Source organism: Phocoena sinus, chromosome 1 (genome assembly GCF_008692025.1).
Source record: "Phocoena sinus isolate mPhoSin1 chromosome 1, mPhoSin1.pri, whole genome shotgun sequence".
NCBI lineage: Eukaryota > Metazoa > Chordata > Mammalia > Artiodactyla > Phocoenidae > Phocoena > Phocoena sinus.
The window spans coordinates 40,217,782-40,243,929 of NC_045763.1; the positions used below are offsets into that span (position 1 = coordinate 40,217,782).

At 45.6% G+C, this 26,148-nt stretch overlaps 1 protein-coding gene across 1 annotated transcript in view; it reads right to left on the reverse strand.

The window, feature by feature from the left end:
- Nucleotides 1–19,113: 19,113 nt before the first annotated feature.
- Nucleotides 19,114–26,148, reverse strand: part of AGBL4 (ATP/GTP binding protein like 4) — a 1,318,619-nt gene continuing 1,311,584 nt past the window's right edge. Inside the window, exons 12-13 of the mRNA XM_032637699.1 lie at nt 25,331–25,427; nt 19,114–19,231 (exon numbers count right to left, since the gene is read on the reverse strand). Of these exons, the coding sequence (XP_032493590.1) occupies nt 19,114–19,231; nt 25,331–25,427 (215 nt within the window). The remainder of the gene's footprint in view (nt 19,232–25,330; nt 25,428–26,148) is intronic.

The window sequence follows — 26,148 nt, forward strand, 5'->3', positions numbered from 1 at the left end:
ACTCCCCTCAGGCTTCTTCTACATACCATGTTCTGGGGAGGGAGGCATAAATGGTTCTTATCGAGACAAGACATATATGAAAACATTCTTTTATTTAACAAATATTTACTGAACACCTACCTGCTTTAAGGAAAAACTGTCGAAGGGATGAGGGATTCAGCAGTGAACAAAATGGATCATTTCGTAGTAAAGTTCACAGGCGGTTGAGCTTTGCCCAGGTCCACAGAGCTTCCAAGCAATCTTTTAGTGACTACCCTTTCAAAATCTCATTTTTAAAACATAAAATGTAACACATCCTGGTAAAGAAATAGAACGTTTCCAGCATCTCAGGATCAGCCTTCAATACCTCCTACCCCTGTGATCCTTCCTTCCAACATTCTCCTCTCCTTAAGGGTAACCACTGTCCTGACTTTTATGAAATTACTTTCTTGCTTTGTTTTATACTTCTACCACCTAAGTGCATATGCGTAAATGAATCAATTTTGTTTTCCCTGTTTTGTAAATTCATGTAAATATAATCGCACATTATACACTTTTTTGTCTTATTATTTTCAGTCAGCGATGTATTAAGATTCATCCGATGTTGTGAGTGGCAACATTATCGTTTTTGAATAGCATTTCATCATGTGGACCTGCCACACTGTAGACATCCATTCTGCAGGTGGGATGTTTGCAGTTTGAGGCTCTTGCGAATGGTGCTGCTATGAGCGTGCTTGTGCATGCCTCTTGGACACTTGGGCACGGGTTTCTCTAGGGTATATACCCAGGAGTGCAATTGCTGGGTCACAGTGTAGCAGTATCCTCAACTGTATTAGGTAATGCCAAATTGTTTTCAGTCTCACCAACTGACACTTACTTAACAGTGGAAGAGTGCTCCCATTGTCCCATATTCTTGCCAACACTAGATACCATCAGACTTTTAAATTCTTGCTAATCTGTGTGTTTATAGTCACCTCATGTGGTTTGAATGAGCATTTCCCTGATTACAAAGGAAGTTCACCTTTTCGTGTGAGTTTTGGCCGTTTGGGTTTCCTTTTTATGAACTGCTATTCAAGTCTTTTGGCCGTTTGTCTAATGGGCTGAGATGCTGGATGTCTTTCACTTGCTCCTCCAGATCCACTCACTACTTCTTCACTCTGCTCTATGTCCTTGGGGGCGACCCAGATGGATGGCAGCCATGGGTTCCCTGAGCCTCTGACTTCAGCACTGGAGCACTGGAGAGCACTGGAGGGAGAGACAGAGGGAGGGAGGGAGGGAGGGAGGAAAGGGGGGAGGTGTGGGGGGTTGGGTATTTAGTTCCTCAATTCTCTCTCTGCTGAGTCACGAGGGGCTGACTGTATCCTTTGATCCAAGGTCACAGCTCCTGGCAGGAAGCTCTCTCCAACAGCTCTTTCTGTTTCTGAGTTCTAGGAACTGTTACCTCTCCTTGTCCTTTTAGACTTAGAGGGCTAATCTTGTGATATCCCTACACAACACTCTCAGCTTTGTAGATTGTCTATTTATAAGGCTTTCCACGAATGTGCCAACATGACTTTGCCAGCTGTTTGCTGATACAGTTGATTATAATTTTGTAATGAATTTCCAGGAGTCCTTTATTGTGTTTGGGATATACTCCTCTGTTGGTTATATGTGTATAAGTATCTTCTCTCACTCAAATCACTTTCTTCATAGTGGCTTAAAAATTGTTCTATCATAAAATAAAATGCAGGTATAGAAAATCACATGAAACAAAGAATAGCTTAATGGATTGTTTTAAGGCAGACACCCTTGTAAATACCAGTTGATGTCAAGTAATAGAACTTCGCCAGCTAACTCAAAAGCCCTCCGTGTACTCCATCCCAGTCACAGCCTCCTCCTTCCCTCTCAAGGTAACCATTATCTTTCATTTTTATAGTTTTTCACTCCTTTGCATTTCTTCAGAGGTTTATCATTTAGGGTGAATCCCTAAATAATTCAGATTAGTTTTGCCTGTTTTGTGTGTTTCGTTAGTCTCTTCAAACTAAGATTTCTCCCTCTGCTCCCACCTTTTGACTTGCAATTTATTTGTGGAAGAACCTAGGTTATTTGGCTTTTAGGTGAACTAAGTCTGGATTTTTACCTGCTTCCTCATGGTACAAGTTAATATGTTCCTCTGTCCTCTGTATTTCATGAAAATTGGTAGTTGAATCTAGAGGCTTGATCAAATTCAGGTTAATTAAAATATATATATAGAGATATATATATAACAGAAGGTACATAATGTCTACTTTTCTCTTTTTGGTGTTAGCACATTTCCTAGTTTGCACAGGAAAGGCAGGTTAAATTTTTCATTCTTTCCCTCTATTTACCAGTTTTTGAGACAATGAGTTTTCTAAGATAATGAGATTTCCTGTCTTTCCACAAAATTGAACTAAGTTTTTTTATGAACTAATAATGCATTTAAACATACTTGGTGTTTTCCAGCCAGTATAGTTGTTATTATCCTAAGTGAAGCCCATTCATGAGGGCTCCAGCCTCATGACCTCAGCACCACCCAAGGTCCCACCTCCTAATATTATTCTGCTGGGCATTAGGTTTCAACACATGAATTTGGGGGGATGCAAACATTCAATCTGTAGCAGATGATATGATTTATGATTTTTTTTTAAAAAAGAGCACTTTGGGGAAGATGGACTGCAGGGGAATGAAGTTGAAAGCAGGATCCTTAGGGGAAGGTATTGGATTCACACAGGTTGGAGATGGTGGTGGCTTACTCTGAAATGGCTGTAGAGGAGATGGAGAGAGGTGGATGGATTTCAGGTGTATTTTGTAGGACTGTTAATGTACTAGATATGAAGGATCAAAAGGGAAGTATCAAGATTAGCAACAAAATATTTGGCCTGGGAAACCAGATGGTATTGCCTTTTGCATGGATAAGAAAGACAGAGGGGGTGATTTGGGGCAGGGATAAAAACATACCTGGAAATCAAAAATTCAGTGTAAGTCTGAGATAGCTGGTGATCCGCTGACTGTATGAATCTGAATTTCTGGGGATAGTCTTAGGCTAGAGATGAGAATATGGAATTGGCACAATTCATGGGTTTGAAAGCTGGGGAACATCTAGATGGTTGGAGGTGTTATCATGGTGTCAAAGTGCTTGGGCTTTGAAGCCAGACTGAAATATGTTTGAATCCTCCCTTTACCACTTACTAGCATTGTGGCCCTGGGCGTGTTACTTTTCGTGTCTCTAACTCCTCATCTACAAAATGGGGACTGTATGCCTTACTCTCAGGGTTGTTGGGAAGATTAAGAAGGCATGTAGGGCTTCCCTGGTGGCACAGTTGTTAAGAATCCACCTGCCAATGCAGGGGACACAGTTTCGAGCCCTGGTCCGGGAAGATCTCACATGCCGCGGAGCAACTAAGCCCAGTGCGCTCTAGAGCCCGCGAGCCACAACTACTGAGCCCGCTAGCCACAACTACGGAAGCCCATGCTCCGCAACAAGAGAAGCCACCGCAATGAGAAGCCTGTGCACTGCAACGAAGAGTAGCCCCCACTCTCCACAACTAGGGAAAGCCTGTGCACAGCAACGAATACCCAACGCAGCCAAAAAGAAAATAAATAAGATTAATAAATGTATTTAAAAATAAAAGAATGCATGTGAATCTCCTGGCATTAGTAGTAGTAGATGGAGGCATTGGCACCATCAATCACCTGGTGAAAGCTACTTGAATTATAACCATAGTGCCTAGAAGTAAGTAAACATGCTAGTTTTGCAAACCCAAATTTTTGAAATATTAACTCATGTTCCATACTACCAAAATAAAATCTAGATAAATGCTTACACAGGCCTGGCAGGGTGTAGGAATCGGTGTAGATAGCTACCACTTAAGAGCGGTTCTGTGCAGCTAATTCACACTTACTTTCTGGTGGTTGGTAAAGCTGTAATATATCGACAGGAGAGAACACAGGGGAGAACAGGTCTTCTAGAATAAACATGGATTTTGAAGTCAGCCAGACCAGGGTTCAATCTCCACTTTGCTTGACCTTACCCTTAAATGTGAACTTCAGTCGGCGGCGAAGGGCTGCAGAAATACTGACTTCCTATTGGTAACCTCCTTGGCATGACCAGCCTATAGCGGCCCCTTCAGGGGCCACATATTTATTAAGTATGTCAACTGGCATCTTTGTCATTTTTACTCTAATGCAGCTCATCAGAACCTTAGCATTGAGGAGCCCTTGAATTTGAAGCTTATGGAGCAATTAAACTTCCTCCTGGGAGAATCCAGACCTGGAGATTGTCAGTGCATAGAGATAAGCAATTGTGTATTCATTTCCCTCTTGCCAGAAAAATGGACTGCTCCAAAGTTCATCAAGGACTTATATTTATTTCAATGAGCTGTATGTACATTGCATTCTATGTAATTAATCTAGAAAACCACTCAGCTAATAAACTCTGGGAACCGGCCCATCTTCTATTAATTTCCTTTAATTAGCTATATCATCAGGAGAGCACTGAATGTCTGCCTGAAGTGATTCCTACCCATCTGATGGGAATGGTCAGTAATGCTGAACCAACCTTGGCCTTGCTGATAAGCAAGGTGCTGACACATCCATGCTGTCATCTCATGACAGTGCTTTGAGTCAGATGTGGCAGAGAGCATTATTCCCATCAGATCCTGGAGCTCAGAGAGATGAAGTGACTTCCCCAAGGTCACAGGGAGGTTTCGTGAATCTGTAAAGCCAGGTCATTAAAAGTATGGGCTCTTGGGGCTTCCCTGGTGGCGCAGTGGTTGAGAGTCCGCCTGCCGATGCAGGGGACACGGGTTTACGCTCCGGTTCGGGAAGATCCCACATGACGTGGAGCGGCTGGGCCCGTGAGCCATGGCCGCTGAGCCTGCGCGTCCGGAGCCTGTGCTCCGCAACGGGAGAGGCCACAACAGTGAGAGGCCCGCATACCGCAAAAAAAAAAAAAAAAAAAAATCCCAGCTCTGATGGTTACTAGCTATGTGACAGACCTTAGTGGCCCCGGTCAGCACCCACCCTTACCCCCTTGCCCTCATCATTGCAGGGAATGCTGCCCAACTTCTGACTGCCAGCACCTGCATGTATGTGGCCTCCAGAGACTGCTTTGCTCCCTCCCCCAGCAGCCTAGAAGTGACAGGGAATTCAGGCTCCTTGGCAGCAGCCTCAACAAGACTGACTGAAGCTGGTGAAAAATACCCAGCTCTCTCATCCCTGGAGTGGGATAATCCTGAACTTCCCCAGCAGGGTTAGGCTCTGGTTATCCATGGTGGCAACTTGCTTGCTAATGACTGTTCCATTGGCTGCCTGCCCTCCTCATCTCCTTTTCCATTTCTCTACTGTTTTTTCTTGACATCCCTTCTTAAAGAAATCCCTTGTACTTGGGTCCTTACCCCAGGGCCTGTTTTAGGGTAACCTGAACTGAGTAACCTTTAACAAATCATTTAACTCCTCTCAGATCCTCAGTTTCCTAATCTGTAAAAAAGGAATCTGTACAGTGCTCACCTCATAGGTTTGTAGGGAAGCTTAAAGGACACATTGCATATGAAGAGTTTTGCACATGTGTGTTCACACCAGCAAAATTTTAACATTAAAAAAATGGGAAATGACCTAAATGTCTAACAAGAGGGAATGCGAAAATAAATTAGGTTTTACCCATATGAAGGAATATCACATAATCAGCAAAAATTAGTTTCAATGAATATTCAATGACATGGAGAACTGTATATGAAAATTATATATCACACAGTCCAACTGGGGAGCTCAATGGGGGGAAATGTCTAAAATTGTTAATATAAAATTATCTAAATGTTGTTAAAATATATTTAAAATACATTGAGTTATCTATCTCTTGGTGGTGGTAAATTATTTTCTTTAGGCTTTTTCCTATTTTTCAAACGTCAAAGTTTTCCAAACAAGCAGTATTGTGTTCATAATCGGGATAAAGGAAATGTTACTTGTAGAAACTGATCAAGATTTCAACTATGATAAAAAAAAATAAAGATGCCTACAAAATGTATAATATCCCAACACTTTGTTTTTATTTTCCTTTTCCCTGGTCAAATGCACTAATTACTAAAAGGAAAATCAGCTTTCATGCAATATCAAAGTGGACAGTAAGTAAGGGCCAGGCTGTGCAAAGGCCTAAGGAGTGTCTAAATATCTGAGGTCCTTTGAGTCCAAGCTTTAGGCTACTGCCCTTCCCTGCCACCACCACCCTCCCCAACACACACACACGCAGTCTCTCCCTCTTTTGATCCCGCCCCGAGACTACTTTTCTTCACAATTTCATTTCAGCCCCTCTTCTGGCTACCATTTGTGGTGTGGATTCCAAGCTGAAGTACCAGGTTGAGGCAACCTCGTCAACGGGCCCAGCATCGATGATGACCCATTTGGTGCAGCTCGCTTGACCCAGCTCTAGATTTATTTCTTCTGAGGACTCCTTGACCTACCTGCCCATGCCTCATGCTGGTCACCCCAGTACATCAAACTCTATCTGCATCCCACCTCCCCCAGCCTCCATTTACCCGCTACATTGTAGGTAGAAATTACTCTTACAAAGGAGAAAGTCCCTCTATCCATCCTTATGCCCCGCTGTCCATCCATCTATCCACCCATACATACATACCTATATACATACATCCTTCCACTCAGCACATAATCACTGGGTATGCAATGCTGTGCAGACACTTGTTAGACTCCTGGGATACAGAGTTGACTCAGACACTGTCCCTACCAAACTTACCAGCCATGGGACAGCAACGTCAATGCACTCAGGCCTCACTCGACCCTCTTGTGCTCATGTGTGGCAGATGCCTGTGTTGTCTGCTTCACATCTCCTCAGTTCACCTGATTTCAGCACAGCCGTGGTGGACAGTTCCACGCACTTGGAACGGGACCAGGGCTGCCTCAGGGATCAGCCTTACAGAGGAACAAGTGAAGGGGAACTTACACCCAAGGGGGCAGCCCTCAGTTGTTTCCCTGTCTTCTAGGGAGACAGCTCTGGGGAGTGCTTTTATACCAGTTCCAAGAAAGTTCCTGGAGGGATTGAGGCCCTTTCCCCTCAGTGGTAATTAGCTCATTAATACACACTTTACTGGGTTTTCTCCCTGTTCTGTCTCACTTTTGCCTCTCCCTTACATCTACTTCCAGGTATCACTTGGTGAATAAGCTGCTTGCTCTCAGTTTCTTGTCCAGGTCTCTGTTTTTGAAAGAACCCAAACTAAGATACCATGGCAGACATTATGAATGGAAGGAAGGAAGGGAGGGAGGGAGGGAGGAAGGGATGGAGGGAGGAAAGAAGGAGAGAAAGAAAGAAAGAAAAGGAAAGAAAGGAAGATTGATGGTATTATAGTGAGAGGAAAGAAGGACACTGTTGGAGGTGGACGGATGACCACCTGCTGTTGATGAAGGAAGACACTGTCACCTCAGTATCCGTTCACGATGAGGGACTGTAGCTTCTCTTGTGTGTGCCGGCCTGTTGGCTGGACTGATTATCTTAGAAATACTAAGCCTAAGAGTCATGTGATTGTGACTAATAATAATAGTTACCTTTGAAGGACACTTCCATTTGCCAGGGACTTTATTTACATCATGTCATTTATTCTTCACGAACCTCCTGTGGCCCAGGCACTAATTAACCCCATTTTATAAGTGAGGAACCTGCAGTTCCTAGAGGTGGCTCAAGGTCACATGATGGCAGAGCAGATCTCACCTGGGTCTGTCAGATACTAGAGTCCATAGTCCTGTGCTCTCCTCTCTACATGAGTCTATTACAGCATCCAGTCAGGGTCCCAGTTCTCCAGCTGCTTGGCAAGCAATTTATATAACACATCCTCTTGAAATGCAGGTTTGCCTTCTCACAGGGTCTAGGGAAACCTTAGTAGGGCTGTGCAGTGAAGTGCAGTGAATAAAGCACAAGTCCATTTGTTACTCACCGTTAACCAACACTTAAGATAAAACATTGCTTTATTTATCCTCTCCGGCAGTTCAGACACACCCCCTGGTATCTATTACACGGTGATGTTAATTAAGTCCACAGCACCGCACCTTCTGTGTGCAAGGTTCGCCGTGTCACCCGCTGGTCTCATCTCTCCAGAGGCCTCTGGTTCAGCATCAGGTCTGAGGACAGAAAGAATCTCTGGGAGGCCAGCCTCACCACCAGTGCTGCTGAGCTGAGTATGAAAGCTGACTACCTACACATCCTGCCCAAGCATTGGTCTAGAAACCTGACATGGTTTTCAAGGTCGATATGAGATCATCTTTCAGGGTGGGCAACTGGGTTGGAGGGGTCCTAGAACTCCCAAAATGGCAGAATTGTAGGAGCCTTTAGGGATTGCCTAATTCAACAGGCTCATTTTCTAGATGTGCGAACTGAGGTTGGGAGAGGGAGACTTACTTTTCCAAAGTTGCATAAATGCTAGCAGACTGGGATTTGATTCCAGATATTTTTACTTCCGGTTCAAGCTCTTTCTAATGGATCATTTCAAGATCCCCTTGCCCCCACCCCACTCCACTTGTGTGGTTGTAGAATGGATGCATGTGGAGAAGGTTAGTTCCTTCTCCCCACTAAGTCCATTTCCCCTGAAGCTCCTTAAAGCAATCCCATGGATTAGGCAGAACACCCCTTTTTAATTCCATTCTGCAGGGGAGATTGAGATTCAGAAGGAAGAAGACAGCAGCTGAATCAGGCTTAAATCCCAGCCTCTGAGTTAGCGCCCTTTCTAATAATCACATGGTCTCCTTAAGGCTGAATGAATGAGTGAACAAGAGAAGGAGCGAATGGATGCTACATGTGCTAAAGAATGAATTTACCTATGCACAATGAATAAGGCTTAACATTTGAAAGTCCCCATCCTGTGTGTCTGCATTTCAGCAAAGTCAAAGTCCAGGGCCCCTGGAGCTGCTCCGCGGAGCCACGAAGTGTATATTCACAGTGGCGCACTCTCCACTTCCAAACACCGACCAGGACTCAGCCTACTTTAGAGCAGGCCTCAGCGAGTGCGTCTAAAATTCAACAGAAGAGAATGTTCTGGAATCGTGGCTCTGAACCATTCAGTTCTCCAGGAGCAGCTTGGAGAGGAATTGGGGTATTAAGGAGAGCAGTCTCTCCCTTCCCAACACCGTGCCACAGTTGTGTTTTCAAACTTCAGTCGAAGAATGAGAAAGAGGAAAACAGGCAGAAGCACGAAGAAGGCCGAGATACAGGAAGGAGCCGTCAACACGAGGCCACCCACTGATGGGGTTAGGAAAGGGGCTGCTGGTGAGCTTCTTACCCTGAGGGACTGGTCTGGCTGGAACCCGCATCAGCCTTGCCTGGGACTGGGAAGGAGGAGAGGTGGCCCTGACGTCCTCTGGGTACAGTCTGTGGGAGGCTGGGCAGAGGGGATGACGCAATAATACGGATGAAATGTCAAGAGATTAGATAGAGTTTCAAACAGAAACTTAGCCCAGGACCTCAAACTAGGAGGCAATATAAAAATGTGCTTAGAATCGACAATGATCTATAATCTAATGCTGAGTTATGCAAACATACATTCACAGCTACACAAACCCATGTGTCACAAACTCAGATATAAGGAGGTTACTCATAAAAGCCTCACGCACAATGCAAATATACCAGTACACACACACACACACACACACACACTCATGCACTTACATCCATCACAGTCACTTTACCTTTCCTACGTCGCCCAGCCCCTCCCCATCCCCCTCCTTTCTTTTTTTCTCTCCCATGAATGCTCTTAGCCTTAAAGTTTGACAGCTTTCTATATGGGCCTGTAAGCTAGGTTTGCTCCACTTTTCCCAGAAATTTAAGGAGGTGTCCTTATTTATGAACTTCTGGAGGGAAGGGGGTGTGGGAAGATGGAAGGAGGGGCATCAGCCTCGCAGAAATGTTCTGCTCAGAGCAGGCATCTCATCTTCGTGCCCATCATCATCGTTCTCGTCAGCAGCAGGAATACCTGCCGATTCTCAGTGAATGGTTACCCTCTGCAGGGCCTTTGTCTGGGCCCCGGGACCTGAGCAATGAGTAAGACTGGTTTTGCCATCTCTAATCATCTCACCCCAAGAACAAGGCAAAGTACAGCGGGGAAGATAGAGCTGATAAACAGGAGAAGTGAAATACCAAAGCCATTGCTAAGGGCCCGTGAAAGGTTTAGACAATAGTTCTCTAGAAGCTCAGAGGATGAGTTAGCACTGAGGGCTGGGAGGTCAGGGAAGACTTCCTGGAGGAGGGGTCTTGAAGGACAGGTAGAAATCAGGGCAGCAGACAGAAATGAGAAGTGGCTGGCAAATACAGGTGTTTAATAAATTTTGCTGGATGAATTAACGACAGAACAATCCAGGTCAAAGGCAAGGCATGGACCGGGTAGGGGACCTTTATGAGGTCTCAGAAAGAGGGGAGAAAATACTGGGAAAGATTTGTCAAAATACTGTACTTTCCCAGTTATCCTCTCTTTGTATCCTCACAATACTCTTGAGAGTAGGTTGGTTGAAGATTATGTCCCCATTTTAAAGAGTAAGAACCGGAAACCAGCCAAAGCTCTGGGGTAACTCCAGACAGGGCAAGAGGTTTTTTTTTTTTTTTTTTTTAATGTCATACAGCCAAGCAGTATCAGAGCTGGGAGCAGAAGCCTGTATCCCAGTGTCTACGTTTTTAAATCCTTCTCCCTTTACAGTTTGAATCCTGGGGGCAGGAAGTGGTTTGGAGTGGAGGAAGAGGAAGTCTGTAGGATATTTAGTGGGGAAACTCCCTCTAGCATCTGCTTTTTAATGCAGGAGGTGGGTTAACAGAGGCCTCCTCTGCATTACTCTATCCCGACCTCCTGGCAAAACCTCCCTCTTGTCGTTAGAACTCTAAGGGTAGTGCCAGCTCTGCCTGTAAGACAATCGTTTCTCAGCAGTTGTTTCAAAGGCAGAGACTCAGGCACGGAGGACGTGCAGGGACAGACATCTAGCTGCAGAGGAGAACGCCTAGAGCCAGGCTCAGGGGAATAAGGCAAAATGAGGTCGTACACAGGAACAAAGATGAACCGGTGAGCTCCCTGAGGCAGAGGCTTTTTATAACCAGCACTACCTATGTATCGTTCTGTCAGTCTTAGGACTGTACACATAAAAGCAGAGGGGAAAATGGAAAGAATGTAAGCACTGGGGGTCTGGTGTCAACCAGGCTCCTCTACTTAGGAGCTGTGTGACTTTGCACAGGTTCCTTAACCTCTCTGAGCTTCTGTTTCCTTCTCAGGGAGCAACACCTGCTTCATAGGGTTGCTGTGAGGATTACATGTAAAACAAAGCAACCCGGAGTGCAGGGCCTGGAGCTGAGCAGGCACTCAGCTGGAGCAGAGTAGCAGCTGCGGTAGTAATAGTAGTAGTCGTAGTAGAAGATTAGCAAGTAATAGTAGTAATAGTAGTAACAGCAGCACCAACAGTAATAGCGGCAGCAGTAATAGTAGTAGTAGAAAAGTAGTGGTAGTCACAGCGGTGCCAATAGCAGTAGTGGTAGCAGCAGTAGAAGTAGTAGCTGTAGCCACAGAAGCAGCAAAGATAGTTGCTTTTATGCTTATGAGAAGAATGATCTAATTGCCTTGGGCTCTTAAAGTGAACTTGGCCTTCAAGAAAAGACTGGAGATGAAGTATTGAGTTGGCCAAAAAGTTCATTTGGGTTTTCCTTATATTGCCATTATTCTACTTCATAAAAATAGTCTGAGCAAAATTCACTGAGCTTAATCGTTTGGAGCCATGATAAATCAAAAAAACTTTTTGGCCAACCCAATGAATCGATGTCCTCCATCTGTCCTTTGAGAGCAGAACCTTGAAGACCACCCAGGACTTCCGACCGCAAGTCCAAAGCCCTCTACCATGCATGCTGCCTTGTATGTGGAGCTGGAATTTAGTTCTGGAGGTAAGGGGAGCTATGGATGAAGTCTGAGCAGTGGAATGTCTCAGAGAGGTCAGTGCTTTGGGAAGATAGATCTGTAATTAGGATCTAGTTATTAGGATAAGCTCAGAATGGAATTGTGGATTTAAGATTTGTCCATTCTTTTGTTCTGCTCCGTTAACTGAGTGCCTCTGATAGGTCTGGAGCTGTGCTGGGTGCCATGAGAGGTATGGAGATGAATAAAACCTAGTTTCTGCTCTCAGAAATGACATGATAATGAAGGAGGTGACTATCATCTCAGTGAAGTAATTGATACATAGATAAATCAGCAAAGTGCTAGGGGACACAGGAAAAGGAAGCAATTCATTACAACTCTCAGTGAAGTAATCGATACATAGATAAATCAGCAAAGTGCTAGGGGACACAGGAAAAGGAAGCAATTCATTACAACTCTGCGACTGGGGAGGATGACGTGGAGTGGGAATATCTGAGCTAAGTCTCGAAGGATTTTCTCTAGTTAAGAAGAGTGGAGACGGTAGACGGATATGAGAAACGCGGAGCAAGCAAGGCCAGCAGGATGTGGCAGCTGATCGGCAGGGAGGTGAGAAAGACACAGAAGTGGCGTGATATCCAAGCTCCTCGCTCGGACGATTGATTTGAAAGAGGTGCCATACACACGGGGTCATGTTTTATAGAGATTGTGGACGCTCCTTTGGAGAGAGGGAGGATAGATTAGAGGAGAACATCGGAAGGCAGGGAGGTCAAGGAGGGGCTGTTCTAGCAACCCAGGCAGGACGTGACGGTGGGAGTGAAGCGGAGGGAGAGCATGGACAAGGCAGAGGAAGGAAAATGCACAACAATCCTGCCGATAAGTATTATGTCCCCATTTTAAAGATGAGGAAAGTAAACTCTGCTTTAAATGATTCACAGGACAACAGTAACAAGCGGTGGAGTCGCCATGAAAACTCAGGACTATCTGACTCCAAAGTCATGCCATTATACTGCTCGAAGGCAGACGCATCACAGAGGCAGAAGCAATGAGCCTTGGTGACTGGCTGGCTATGTGGAGAGGAAGGGACAGGAGTTATGACAAGGGCAAGGGTTCCAGCCTGGGCAATGAGGCGGGAAAAGAGGACGCTAACCAAGACAGCTGGTGACAGAGAGAGAAGCAGGTTTGGATTTAAGGCTGACAGGGGGGCAGCCAAAAAGAAACCTGAGGTCTTTGGGGAACAAGTGAATTTTAAGCATTAAGGAGTTAAAACAGGTGTCGTAGGAATGACTTCCTGAATTGGTCAGCTTAGTGGTGAGGTTTGGGGTTGATCACAGAGGTAGTGGGATGTGGCAGAGTCAAGCGTGTACCCAGGTCCTCTTCTAGTTATCTACGAGCTGTGGACTATGGGCAAGGGACTTAATTACATCGATACCAGTTTCTTCTTTCTACAAAATAAGCCCTGTCCAGCATGCACCCTGAGTTTGATGAGAGCACATAGAGTTAATGCTGCAGGGAATTCCTGAGTTTCAGCTAGCAGAGTGTATTGATATGATAACCTCACAGAGATGACCCTGGAGACGTTGTAGGGTCAAAAATAGCAGAGAAAGAGCCTCTTATAAATCTTACTAAGATTTGTTTGTTGTTATTTTAATAAAACTGGTATCTTGCAGAATGTCTACGCCCCTCTCTTTTTAGTCTTGTCAGTTCTGCCTCAATTCAGTCTAGGAGAACGTTGTGTCCAGCGCTGTCTTCTCACCGTTCTGAGCCCCCAACTTACAAAGACACTGATCCCTCTGTGTGACTGTCATTTTGCTTGATACTTCTCTCATTCCTGTCCTCGGGGGCGGGGGCAGCTTATACTTCTCTCTGCACTTCATTTGGGAGTAAGAAAAGCTTTTGCTTCAAGGAAAGGTGTTTCCAATCCTGGCAAGTTAAAGGTGGAGGCTGGGGAGAGAGTTCTACTCTATGCCAGGTATTTTAGAGATGTTCTTATATTTTGAAAACAGCTTTATTGAGGTATAATAGATATACAAAAACCTGTATATATTTAATGCTTACAATTTGACAAGTTTGGTCATAGGTAGATTAGGTATCTGCCTATGTTGCCATCACCATAGTCAAGGTAACAGACATATCCATCACCTCCAAACATTTCCTTGTTGTTTTTCTGCCTTTTGTTTGTTTTTTTGTTCTTGTTGTTATAAGAACACTTAACAGGAGATCTACCCTCTTAACAAATGTTCCAGCGCACAACACATTACTAACTAGAGGCGCTGTGTTGTACATAGATGTCATTGTATTTACTTTTCACAATAACTGTGGGAGGTAGGTATTATCATTCCCATTTTACAGATGTGGATCCTGAAGCTTAAAGAGGTTAAAGTCTTTGCCCAAAGGCATACAGCTAGTTAGTTAACGGAAGAGCTAGGATTCACATTTCAGTTTACCTGACTCTTTCAGCCCAGGCTGACCCTATTATGTTATAATATCTCCCCTGTTCTGTCTGTCCCGGTACCCCAGTGGCTGAGCTGAGCCATAAGGGAAACGACCTCTAATCTTGGTGCCCTTAAAGTGCTCGGGAGGCAGGACTCAAAGAAAACATCTGAACAAAAATTGAGGGACACAGTGGGCTCAGCTCACACACTGAGGAGGGAATGATACAACACTTGAACTAGATTAGCTTCCTGGGCTCAGTAACCCAGAAGGTGCCGGGATGGGCCCGGTAACAACTACCTTGCTGAGCTTCCAGGAATCCTGGAAGATCTAGAAGCTTTTGCATGTCAAGTGATAAATGAAACCCTACCCTGTTGGAGTGCCCAGTAGGGACTCAGACAGGTGTGTGGGAATGAGAGATGGGAAGAAGGTAGGGTTTCATCCGCAGGTGCTAACAAGTTCCTGAAATCTTGACACATACACCCAGCCTGGAAACTTACTTTCTACTTTTTTTTTTTTAAATGGCATCAGTACAGTTTAATAGAATATTGATTTATTGCAAGGTACAACGTACCGTGACATGCCATTCTTTTGTCTGTGTGAGCTCCATTAGTGCGGAGAGCAACTGTTGAATGTTTGCTCTTGTACCTTCATTTCTTCAAAATTCAATCTCTGATTCAGTTTTTTCATATACCTAGCAGTCAGACTGGGTCAGAGCAGGGTTACGTCAGTGAGCAACTGTTAGAAGCAACCATTACACATGAAGAGAGGGTCCAAGAGAAAGGAGGTGAAAACCTAGAAATTCCTCTAGGATTTGGATCAAGTAAGTATAACTAGCCAAACTCTGCAATACACTATGAAAGGATTTGGCCTGAGTTTTTCCTGTTTTGGCCTGATTTTACCTGGAAACTAACGGAGAAGGTCCCATGTAGGGTAGTGGGAAGGGAGCTGGGTTTGAATCCAGGATCTCACTAGCCATATGAACGCAAACAAAGTATTTTACCTTTAGGGGTCTTCATTTTCTCACCTGAGAAATGAGAAAATGATACTTATCACAAGAAGCCGTCAGGAGTATCAAATGAGGCAATGGATGTAAAGGCACCTGGCACAATGCCTGGCACACAGTAAATGTTCAAAAATATTTATGAATTGAATTGATGCTCTACAAATGCTAATCACTCAAGATTTCCATGCTTGGCACTGCACTCACTACTTAGGAAAATGAGTTGGGGGCCTCTTAGGCAAGTTTCAGGTGTGTCATTGAATTACAGTGAAAGGACAAAAGCTCATCCTGTGCCCCTCCCCCATTCAGAGGCAACTGGGAGAGTAGCTGAAGGCCTCCTCCTGCTGCGGCAGAAGCAGGGGCAGCAAAGCAAACATTGTCAGAGGCAGGTGACCCAGCCTCTACTGTGGGCTTCAGCACGAAGGATCTGGGTGGCCTCCGGCTTGTGGCTTCTCTGCCACAGCTGTCTCTGAGCCTGTGGACTAATGCAGAGCAAAACTGACACTGTTTATGGAGATTTGTGTGAGAGCCAGGTAGAGACCCAGCGTGACCCTTCACTCTCCTCCCCTCCTTTTTGCATAATTGTCTCACTCTCCTTAGTACACTGGTTTGGTAGCCGGTTCTACCCACTGTGGTACTATCCTGAGAAGGAAGAGAGCAGACAAGAAGAGAGGCTGCAGCGCCCCCTGCTGGGGCTGGGTGGGCTGGTGGCTTCTAGCCAGTTCACCTGCCGGCTTGGTGCTGTCCTCCATCTCAATGCTGAAACTCTTCCCCTCTAACCTGAGACCATTAGGTATAACCTGGCCTCAGAAAGCTAGGGAGCTGCTGATCAGGCTGAGGCCACAGGGAAGTCCACTGGCAACCAATGTGGAGATGCAGACATCCCTTTTGCAAACACATCCTACAGTCTGCCTTTATAGCCATGTATTTTTCCCTCATAAGGATTGCTGAATGTTAGCAGGGTCCATATTCTGTAATTCAGAGACACTTAATGTCACTTGTTTAGTGTTAAATGTTACTTTTTGTACTGTACACTCCATTGTGTACTGTACACTCCATTGTCTGACATCAGGAATGTAAGTCCCATCTCATGTCATTTCTCTTCAGAGTTATAGAATAGGAGGTGATGCCATTGAGCATCCAGCATCCCCCTAGAGTTCCTCCAGATGCTCAGTCAGATTCTGCTTGCATACCTCTACTGTTGGGGAACTCAGTATCTCTCAACGGAGCCCATCCAACGGTCGACAACTCTATTCACTAGAAGGTTTTCCTCACGTTTGAGCTGAAATCTGTCTTACTGAGACTACCTCCCTGGATTTGGTTCTTACTTTTGGCAACATAGAACAAGTTTGCTTTTTTGGACAAAAAGAATGTCCAAGATGTTTTCTTCAACTTTTTAGAGATTGCGATCTTGCTTTCCTACCCCTGCTCCCTCTTATTTTTCATCTCAGGGATAAACAGCTCCAGTCTTCTCATCCGTTTCCAATGGGAAATGATTTGCAGACCCCTCACCATCCTGGCCACACTCCAAATAACAGCTATCATTTATTGAGCACATTTGCTGACATTCCCCACACCTAAGTTCATCAAACCCACATAACTACTGTAATGAGGTAGATATAATTATCACCATCTTACAGGAAACTAAGATTCAGAGAGGTTAAATAACTTACCCAAGATCACACAGATATTAAGAGACAGAACCAATGTTTGAATGCAGAATTAGAACCCAGAGCTGCCTGGCTCCACTAGTATGCCTGAGCTTATAAAGCCTGTGATCTAATTAATCAACACAGTTTTTAAAAAGTGGGTCTGAAACTGAGGATATTCTATTGATAAAAAGTTGATGAAAATAAATGATTTTTTATGTCAATGAAGATTTGCTAAAATGGGTATCAGTTTACTCCCAGTAAAATGTAAATTGGAAATGTACTATGTCATTATTTAATATGCAGTATAAATCTATAAAATGATCCACCTTAGTACCAAAAATAAAGAAGGGCTTAGGGCTTCCCTGGTGGCGCAGTGGTTGAGAGTCCGCCTGCCGATGCAGGGGACACGGGTTCGTGCCCCGGTCCGGGAAGATCCCACATGCCGCGGAGTGGCTGGGCCCGTGAGCCATGGCTGCTGAGCCTGCGCGTCCAGAGCCTGTGCTCCGCAACGGGAGAGGCCACAGCAGTGAGAGGCCCGCGTACCGCAAAAAAAAAGAAAAAAAGGGGGGGCCTAAATATGGTCACGTTATGGAAGCAGTCTGACCAGGGAAAAGTAGATCTGGACTATCATCTCTGATTTTATGCGATCTGTCTCTATTTATGCCGTCTCAAGAGATGCTGTCGTTTCTGAAAGCTCTGCCACACTGTTGGCTCGTGCTGAGATGGTTGCATTCAAATAAACTCCCCAGGACTCTGCTGCACGAGCTGCTGGAAAGTCAAGCCTTGACTGTTCTTCCTTATCTTCATGACAGAGTCCCTGACAGCAAAGTGAGCGTTACACCAAATTGGGTCAACCGGCTGGTTCTTGAGGGAGTGAGAGACCTAGAAGGAAAGGTGCCAAGAACGCCCAGAGGAACAGAGGAGCTGCATAAAGCACTTTATTTGTGTTCTTCTGGGCAACAAGAACCCAGGGGAGAAGCTGTATATACAACACAACATTTGTAGCCGACTAACATATGGTTCTTTGTTTTCATTTCTGAAAAGCAATAAGCAAAGGGAGCATAAGCTTTGCTCTCAATTTTTGCAACAAAGTTTGAGAATCTCCAACCCAAAACAAAAGAATGCTAAACTGAAGCTTTGTGCTAAAGGCCCTCCCTCCCTTGAGCCTCCCTGTCTCTCCCTATCTCCTAATCCTTATTTCCGGGAGGTCATTTTAATTAGCAGGCTGTCGTGGTGATTCAGCCTGCTGCTGCTTCACAGACAGGCAGGGAGCCGACTCCCCCTGACCCATTCATCATGAAAGGCACTTTACTCCCTAGAAAAATGCACAATATTTTATCACCCCCACCTGCCTCAGAGTGCATCCTTTTGTCTTTTGCATCTCCTGTCCCTGGCGGTCTGCCTCCTCCCCCTTGTTGCAGATTTCCCATGTCCTTGTCTTCAGTGGTCAGGTTTGATCTCAGACACCAAGATCTAGAGATCTTAACCATGAGAGACCTTTTGGAATGTGTGTCTAGTACTTTTTGTTTTAGGAGCTAAAGATTCAATGAAACGACCCAGGTCATTGGGACATAGCTCTCAGAGCAGTTTTCTGAAGTTGCATGCTGGGGTTTAGGGGAGTCAGGGAGCATGCAGCTCATAAATTAACCGTATGTCTAAGACCATCGTGATCTCAAAAATTCTGTCCCATTGTTACCAACTGTGCATTTGTCTTCGCGTTGTATGTGTTGTTGCTATTGTTCTGGGTCAGCAAATGTGGACACTGCATTTCTAAAACCGAAAACAACTGTAGCCTAGTCTAAACGGTAAACATCTGGAGTAACTGCACAACTTAGAACAGTAAAGGGGCTGGAAAGCAGTGACCTGAGAAGGGACGTGTGGATTTTCTCTTCCTGTGAGGGTCTCTATGTTGTGGAAAATAGCATCTGTACTCATCTGGTTTGAATCTCCTATTTTGTTCCTAAGCCTGAAGGTGAAGGCTCACAATTGATTTTCCACTGGTAAAAGGGAAAATCGATGATGAAATTTCTCATGTTTTCCCTTCCCTTTCACTAGCTTATACATTATCTCACAGCCATTATCTTGGAAACTAGAGAAGGGTGATTAATTTCATGCCCCAGCAGAAAATGCATGCGCCTGCCACCACAAGACCACCCCGGACTCCACGTCCTTAAAAAGAGTTTGAAGGGTCTTTGTGGTTCACTGAGCTCTTCTTGCCCCCTTTGCTGTTGGGGTGGCTGCTGGCTGGGCCCCGCAGGAGTGGGCGCTTGTAGGGGGGGCGTTCTTTCCTGCAAAGGGGGAGATAACAGAAAGAGAGAAGAAAGACAGCACATATACACGCTGTACTGCAATCATTTGTGTGCATGTCTATCTCCCCCCACTGGACTGTGACCTCCTAGGAGCAGTGGCCTTGACTTCTTCTTTTCTGCATCCCAGGAACCCAGCCCAGGGCCTGGTTCAAAGCAGGCAGCATGACTCAATGGAATGACTGTTAGATGAATGGATGGATACGTTGTATCATTCTGGTTCTGGAGAAAACCTAACTGTCCTATAGTTACAAGTCTTCCGCACTTCCGACTTGATTCTAACTCATTCTATCCATTTCACAACGGGATGGGCATGAACCCATAGAGGAATTGCAGCTTGGCAGATCCAGGGAGCTCATTCCCTTCATAACCATCATGGGCTCCAGAGTTCCCTTTATATTTCTCAGTATAGCCTAATTATGGCATTTCATGGTGGGTCTGTCTCCCCTACAATCTTGGGGGCTCTCTGAAGGCAGAGATGTGTCTAGTTCATCTCTGTATCCCAGCACCCAGCACCCAATGCAATACCTTTAACACTACTCTTCAGCAATTATTCACTGTCTGTTCTGCCCACACACTAGGCTATGAGCTTCTGATAGGCAGGGACCCAGTTTATCCAGTTTGCATTTTTCCTCATACGGGGCCTTGTTTGTGTGCTATGTTGTTGAGTAACAAATTGATGCGTCATTCATTCAAGCATTGGATTAAGATTTATTTGCAGCGGAAAGATTAGCCAATCCAGAAAGAACTGAACTGAATTCCCTGGTCAGCTATATGTGAGAGGTACGACCTTGAGCAAGTTGTTTAACTTCTCTGAGTTTCATTTACAAAACGAGGATAAAATATTCCAATCTTGGAGGGTGGTGTGAGGTTAAATGAGATAATATGAATAAACTCACCTAGCATCTTCCTTTGCCTACTATAACTTACAAAGGCATGGTGCTAGGTGCTAGGTGCTAGGTGCTAGGTGCTAGGTATGGTCCACTGTACTCTGGAGATGACAAAGTTGAGTCAGACGTTGATGCTGTCCTCAGGCTGCTTACAGTTTAGTAGAGGAGACAGTTATACAAAATAATTACACAAAATAATAAATAATAAAGAACTACAATGCATGGAAGAAAATGGTAATGCCACAAATATGGGAATCTCTTGGGCTGTTTGATTTAGGATTCAAGATGTGACTTCTTATAACCCATGATGCTCTGACCCTGGAGTATCATTTTCCTTCATTGCCGATAAGTCACGAATAAGGTAAAGACAGAACAGGTGGCAGCACACAAAAGGGACACCTTGCCCTAATGTAGCTCCTCCACCAGGAAGCCTCACTGTCTAAAATTCCACACTCATGAGGGGCCTTGTTAACATAGGAAGGCCATCTAGCATGGGTGAGATACATCTAGATCTTAGTGCCCATCAACAGCCTGGAACATATGCTGGAACGTTGTTTGCAGGTGACGTGATCTTGAAGAAGTCCCTTTTTCCTCTAGCCTCTGTTTCTTCATTTCTAAAATAGTAGAGCCTATGTCCTTCCTGCATCATAGGCTCTGGTAAATGGGGTTGGGGAAGAGTTTTGCCAATTACAAGGTGCCATTCGTATGTCACTGAGAGTGTGGGTCTTCACACCCAAAGGAAGCATGGGAAATAAGTTGGGTTTGTTTCTTTGCGGGTGAAGCCCAGGTATGATCACAGGTGGGGCAGCCCCAGGCAGACGGTGTGCGTGGGGAGAGGGTGTGCAGTGGCTGGGGAGGGGTGTGAACGTGCAGAATGACTCTGGGGCCATCACAGAGCCAAAGAGCACCTGCAGCTCAAGATGGGGCACAGAGAGAGGCACTGGTAGGCAAGCATCTCACACCTGGGCCCCACAGAGATGCTCCTTTTCCTATCGTGCCCTCCAGACTCACCTCCTTTGGGAAGCTGACTCCCCAGAAAGTAAGCCTCTCTCTTCCAGAGGCTTCTGAAGCACTTTGTACCTAATCTCTTAGTACACCACTTTCTAGGGAGCTCTTTGCCCAGCTATTTTTCTCACGGGACTGTGGGTTGGATGCATTTGATTTTTCTCTACAATTCCTGAGTGGTATGGAGTAGATGCTTGAAGGTTGTTTGATGAATTGAATGAATTTTTAGTCCCATCTTTATCATCTCTATAGCCCTAAACATCCTGGCCTGTCATTGCCTTAGAATGTGTCTTTTCAGGTTCAGCTCCCTGCCTCTTACAACCTTTCCCTCAACCTGGAATGCCCTCGCTCCTCTTTCTGTTTCATCCATTGGAATTCTACATGTCCTTTGAAACCAAGTTCAAGCCCCACTTCGTCCATGAAGCCTTCCTGGGATACTCCTGCTGGCTGCCGAATGTTTGCCAGATGGTGTGGGAGAGTAATTTCTGATTGAGCCTCACTTTTCACTATAACACGAAGGGGTTGAAGTAGATGATTCTTAGGGGTTTCTTCAGTTCTACCATTTTATGAATCATATATTTAGGGCTTATTTAGGACCTACTCCCAGCTAGGCTCTGCACCTGGCACTAAGGATACAGGAGTGATAAAATAATTCCTCAAGGAGCAGCCCATCTAGTGGAGGAGCCAGACATGCAAAGATGTCACAACATGCAAAGATGCTGTGACAATACGCTATGGGACGTACCATGCACACGTATGTGCAAAATGCAGTTCGGGATCCAGCAGAGAGGAAGGAGCTCTACCTCAGGTGGAGAGCAAGGACAAAAACACAGAGATATGATGTCTGGACTGGGCTTTGAAAGATAAGTTGGCATTTGTCATCTACAGACAGTAAGGGAGAACATTCCAGAAAGAAGGAAAAGGATGAACATGGAGGTATGACTTGCTGACTGGGGTATAAAGTGGTAGAAAGCAGGTGGGGTGGAGAAGGTCCTCACAAGGGAAAGGTGTGTGCTAGGAGGCTGCATATGAAGTTTTAAATGTAGGCCAGGGCCTTGAACAGCCAGAAGATGAACTGAAATGGGGAGCCATGGACGGTGTTTTGAAAGAGGGCACAATCTGACAGGTAACTGAGCACATTTACACATTGCTCAGTATTGTCTGTTATCTTTGCATGTGTACATGCTTTCTCCTCTGTGAATCTGAGCTCCTGATGGGCAGAGGTTATCTATGTTCCCCCAGCATCCAGGGCAGGGCCTGCCACATGGCGGGCTCCAGTGTGATGCAGAGCTGATGATTCCCACTCCCATGCCCCGCACACATATCCAAACCCCAGCGTGGAGGCAGCCCACTGGCCCTGAGCCTGAGGCCACCTTACGCTTAGAGGCCCACCCTCCGTGCTGATGCTCTGTCTCCCCACAGAGGCTTACCTGGCCTGCTCATTTCCCCTGTCTAATTTGTATGCACCTCGATGGGGCATTTTGTGTCACTGTGGTCGAGATAAGCGCGGGGTCTCAGCTCTGGTCATCAACGCCATGTCCCTGAGCCTTCACTCTCAGGCCCACATCCTGGCCTCCCCAGGGACCTTCCCCGAAGGGTGGCACAGCACCCAGGGATGCTGACAGGCTCCTACCAGCACGTGGGTGGAAACTGACACAGTATAATTATCCGTAGAGATGAGAGAAAACAAAGATTAATTTTGAGTCAAAACATATAATTTTCCTTTAAAACCAGAACTGCTCTTTCATGTATGTTATTTGATGCTTGGGTGGAAAATAATACAAAAATTGGGAAGTATTCAAGTCCCACATCAGAGCCTTGTATCCTCCTGAGATTCATTTTCTCAAGAACTGCCGACCAGTTGAGAGCTAAGTCATATTCATAGTTTGATGAGGTAGAGATGTGGGGATGGAGAGAGTTTTTATTTTATTTTTCTTAGGCGAAGGGTGGGCACATTTACCACAAGTCCTCAAGGCTATGAACTTTGAAGAATGAGCTTTCCAGCTCTTCTCTAACAAGGGCTCCAAAGCTCAGGGAAATGAGGTCCCGTGAGCAGGGCTCTGAACTCCCCTGAATGCTTTAGACCCAGTTTCAGGGTCCTGCCTTCCCCATCTCAAAGGACTCTTCACTAACTGATGCTGAGAGCACCAGGCTGGGGATGGTGGGTCCTGGCTCTAGCCATGGCTGTGACCAATCCTGTCTGCTCCCTGGGCCTCAACACCTCATCTGCATGATGACGATGGCTACACTCCCTGGATGTCAGCACCATTTTACAGACAGTGCAACATTCAAGAACCAAGTGGGAAAGGATCGGGATCATTTTATTCAGGCTGACAGAGGACCTGAAAGAGACAATCCCCAAATTAACTTGTAAATGAGATTCTAACAATTCTTTTGAGTTTTACAGAGCTTTAAATTTTTAAGAACATAACCAAGGACTTCTAAGGAGGAATTGAGCACCATTCTCTAGAGGTGAGCTCTTCAACGTCGGGGTCACGCCTTAATCATTTACTCGTTCAAGCACCCCGTCTACCCAGACACTTGGCACAAAGTGTTGTTTTTCCTAAGTGAGTGAATGAAGGGATGTATACATGCACGCATGCTCAGTACAGCCTAGGCACTGTGGGAGCACAGAGAAGAAACACAGATGCTCCTTCTGAAGACTAAGCCACCAGGACGGGGGGGGAACAACCTGAGACAAAGTATGAGTCAGAGCACATTGTGTTGCAGACTCCTTGTGGAGCTGGGACTCAAGAGGTGGGACTCCCGGCCTGATGGGACGTGGGTCCTGAGAGATCATCCAGCCCAACCAGAGAAGACCAGGGACTTGCCCCAGGCTGTGATGAGCTGTCTGGAAATCTGGGACTGCACCCCAGAAGCCAGAGGAGATGGAAATATTTATTGAGCACCTACTGGCGGCCAGGCACTACAGCACGCTTGTATCTAATTTTTAAAACCATCCTTTAGGTACCCACTTTAGGTAGGAGGAGAAAGGTTTCATGAGGCCAGGGAGCTTGCCTAACATCCCACAGCTAGCATGAACTTGAGACAGAATTTGAACCCACACTGAGGTGGAGCTTAGCTGGACTTCAGTCCAGCTTTAGAATCATAAACGCCTAGGATCAAATTCTGCCTCTGCCAAAATACCTTTGACCTCAGGCAATTCTCGTCACCTTTCTGAGCTTCCTTTTCCTCATTTGTAATATGAGGAATAAATTGTCTAGGAGGACTGAATAAGACCATATACAAAAAGTACTTTGCTCAATAAATAGTAGTGATTAACACTGTGTTTTGTTAATAACAGGTAGGGAGGAAGGTGCATCAGGGCAAAAGCCCTGAGACAGCAAAGCATTTGGGCAAGGTCAGTGGGAAGACTGGTCTGGCAGGAGCAGTAAGTTGGATATCGTCATGTCCTTCAAGGAAGCTGGACCACTAGGAGAGTAGGAGATGAGGTCAAGAGGTAGGACAGGGCCAGCACATTCCAGATGCCACTGGATGTCACTGCCCACATGCTCACTGGGCTCACCGCCAGCAGTCATGGGAACACCCAGCACTCTGGGCTCTGGTCCAGCCCTCAGGAAGGACACTCATCTCCTAACCTTCTTCACCAGCTCAAGAAGTTGGCCCCAGCAGAGGACCTGAGGGGAAACTTCTCAGGGATGTGTCTTCTCAGCCCTGAGCCTTTGCATCTTGACAGAAGGGGACTCTCATGTGCTCGGGGTACATACATGCCTGGCACTGTGCAGGGTGCTCTAACACACATCTCTTAATAATCTTCTAAGTGAGCACCACTGTCCCCACTTTACAGATGAGGAAATTGAAGGATCAGAGACCTTATGAGCCTAGATGACATAGGAGCTATTAGATAAAGTAGCATATGGAAACACCCAGACTAGCTTGGAACAGTGACTGGACTCAGCCTCCCAGCAACTTCCATCCCTGTCGGTTCCCATGTTAGACCCAGAAATGTGACCAACCCCTCACTGTCTGACCCCATAATTATACTTCAACTCAGGAAATGTGCTGTTAAGCCCTTCTGCTCCGTACACTCTCTGTGGCAGGGCCAATCATCTTTCCCGTGACACAGATGGGAAACCGAGGGACAGAGAGAGGCTAAGGGAAGCTGCCGCTAACAAGAAGCCAGTTAAGCAGGGTGCAAGCCCCCGCTGCTCTGCTTAGCACTTACCGCAGGCTTGGCATGGGGATCGTCACTTTCTCGACCATGGGGTTCAGCCGGTAATAATCCAGAAACGTTCTTGCCACGTTCCGCCCCAGCTTCATATCTGCAAGGGTGGGTGTTAAGGAGCAACTCTGGGCTAGTAAGAAAAGTGAGAACAGTCACAAGACAGTATCACCACTCACTATTCTAAGTGTTGTATGTACTGTCTTTTTGGATTTTCACGAAACCTTAAATATTATTGATAGATACTATTATTTTCCTCATTTTCCAGATGAGGAAACTGAGATGTGGAGAAGTCCAATAATTTGCCCAAGGTCACAGAACCGGGAAGGAGAGGAGCCAGGATATGGGTCTAGGTAGTCTTACCCCGAAGCCTGTGTTCAGAGCTTTTAGAACCTACTGCATCCCTTTGGGAATCATTGGGCTTCCATGGTCTGCCTTCAGTGGCTTGGGGTGGAGGCAGATAAGCAAGACCCGAGGGCAAGAGACCCTTTGTTACATATAGACCAGTGCCTACTTGACCCCGGGGATTAGTCGTCTACTTTGGTAACCTTGGGGACAACGATAAAACCCTCTCATCCTAAACAGTATCCCTGTTCCACCTTGAAATCTACCCATTACGAATCCTTAGGGTAAGCGTTTGTGACCTGTTAAAGTACAAACTCCCTGGGGAGGGGAAAAGGGTCAATTCCATATTGACCATTAACATTTTAGTATAAATTAGCACAGCAATCACCTATTCAACAACATGGAGCGTATGCTCTGTGCATTATCTGTCATAACTCTGGGGCTTCACGTGAGCTGTTTCCTCTCCCTGAAGTGCC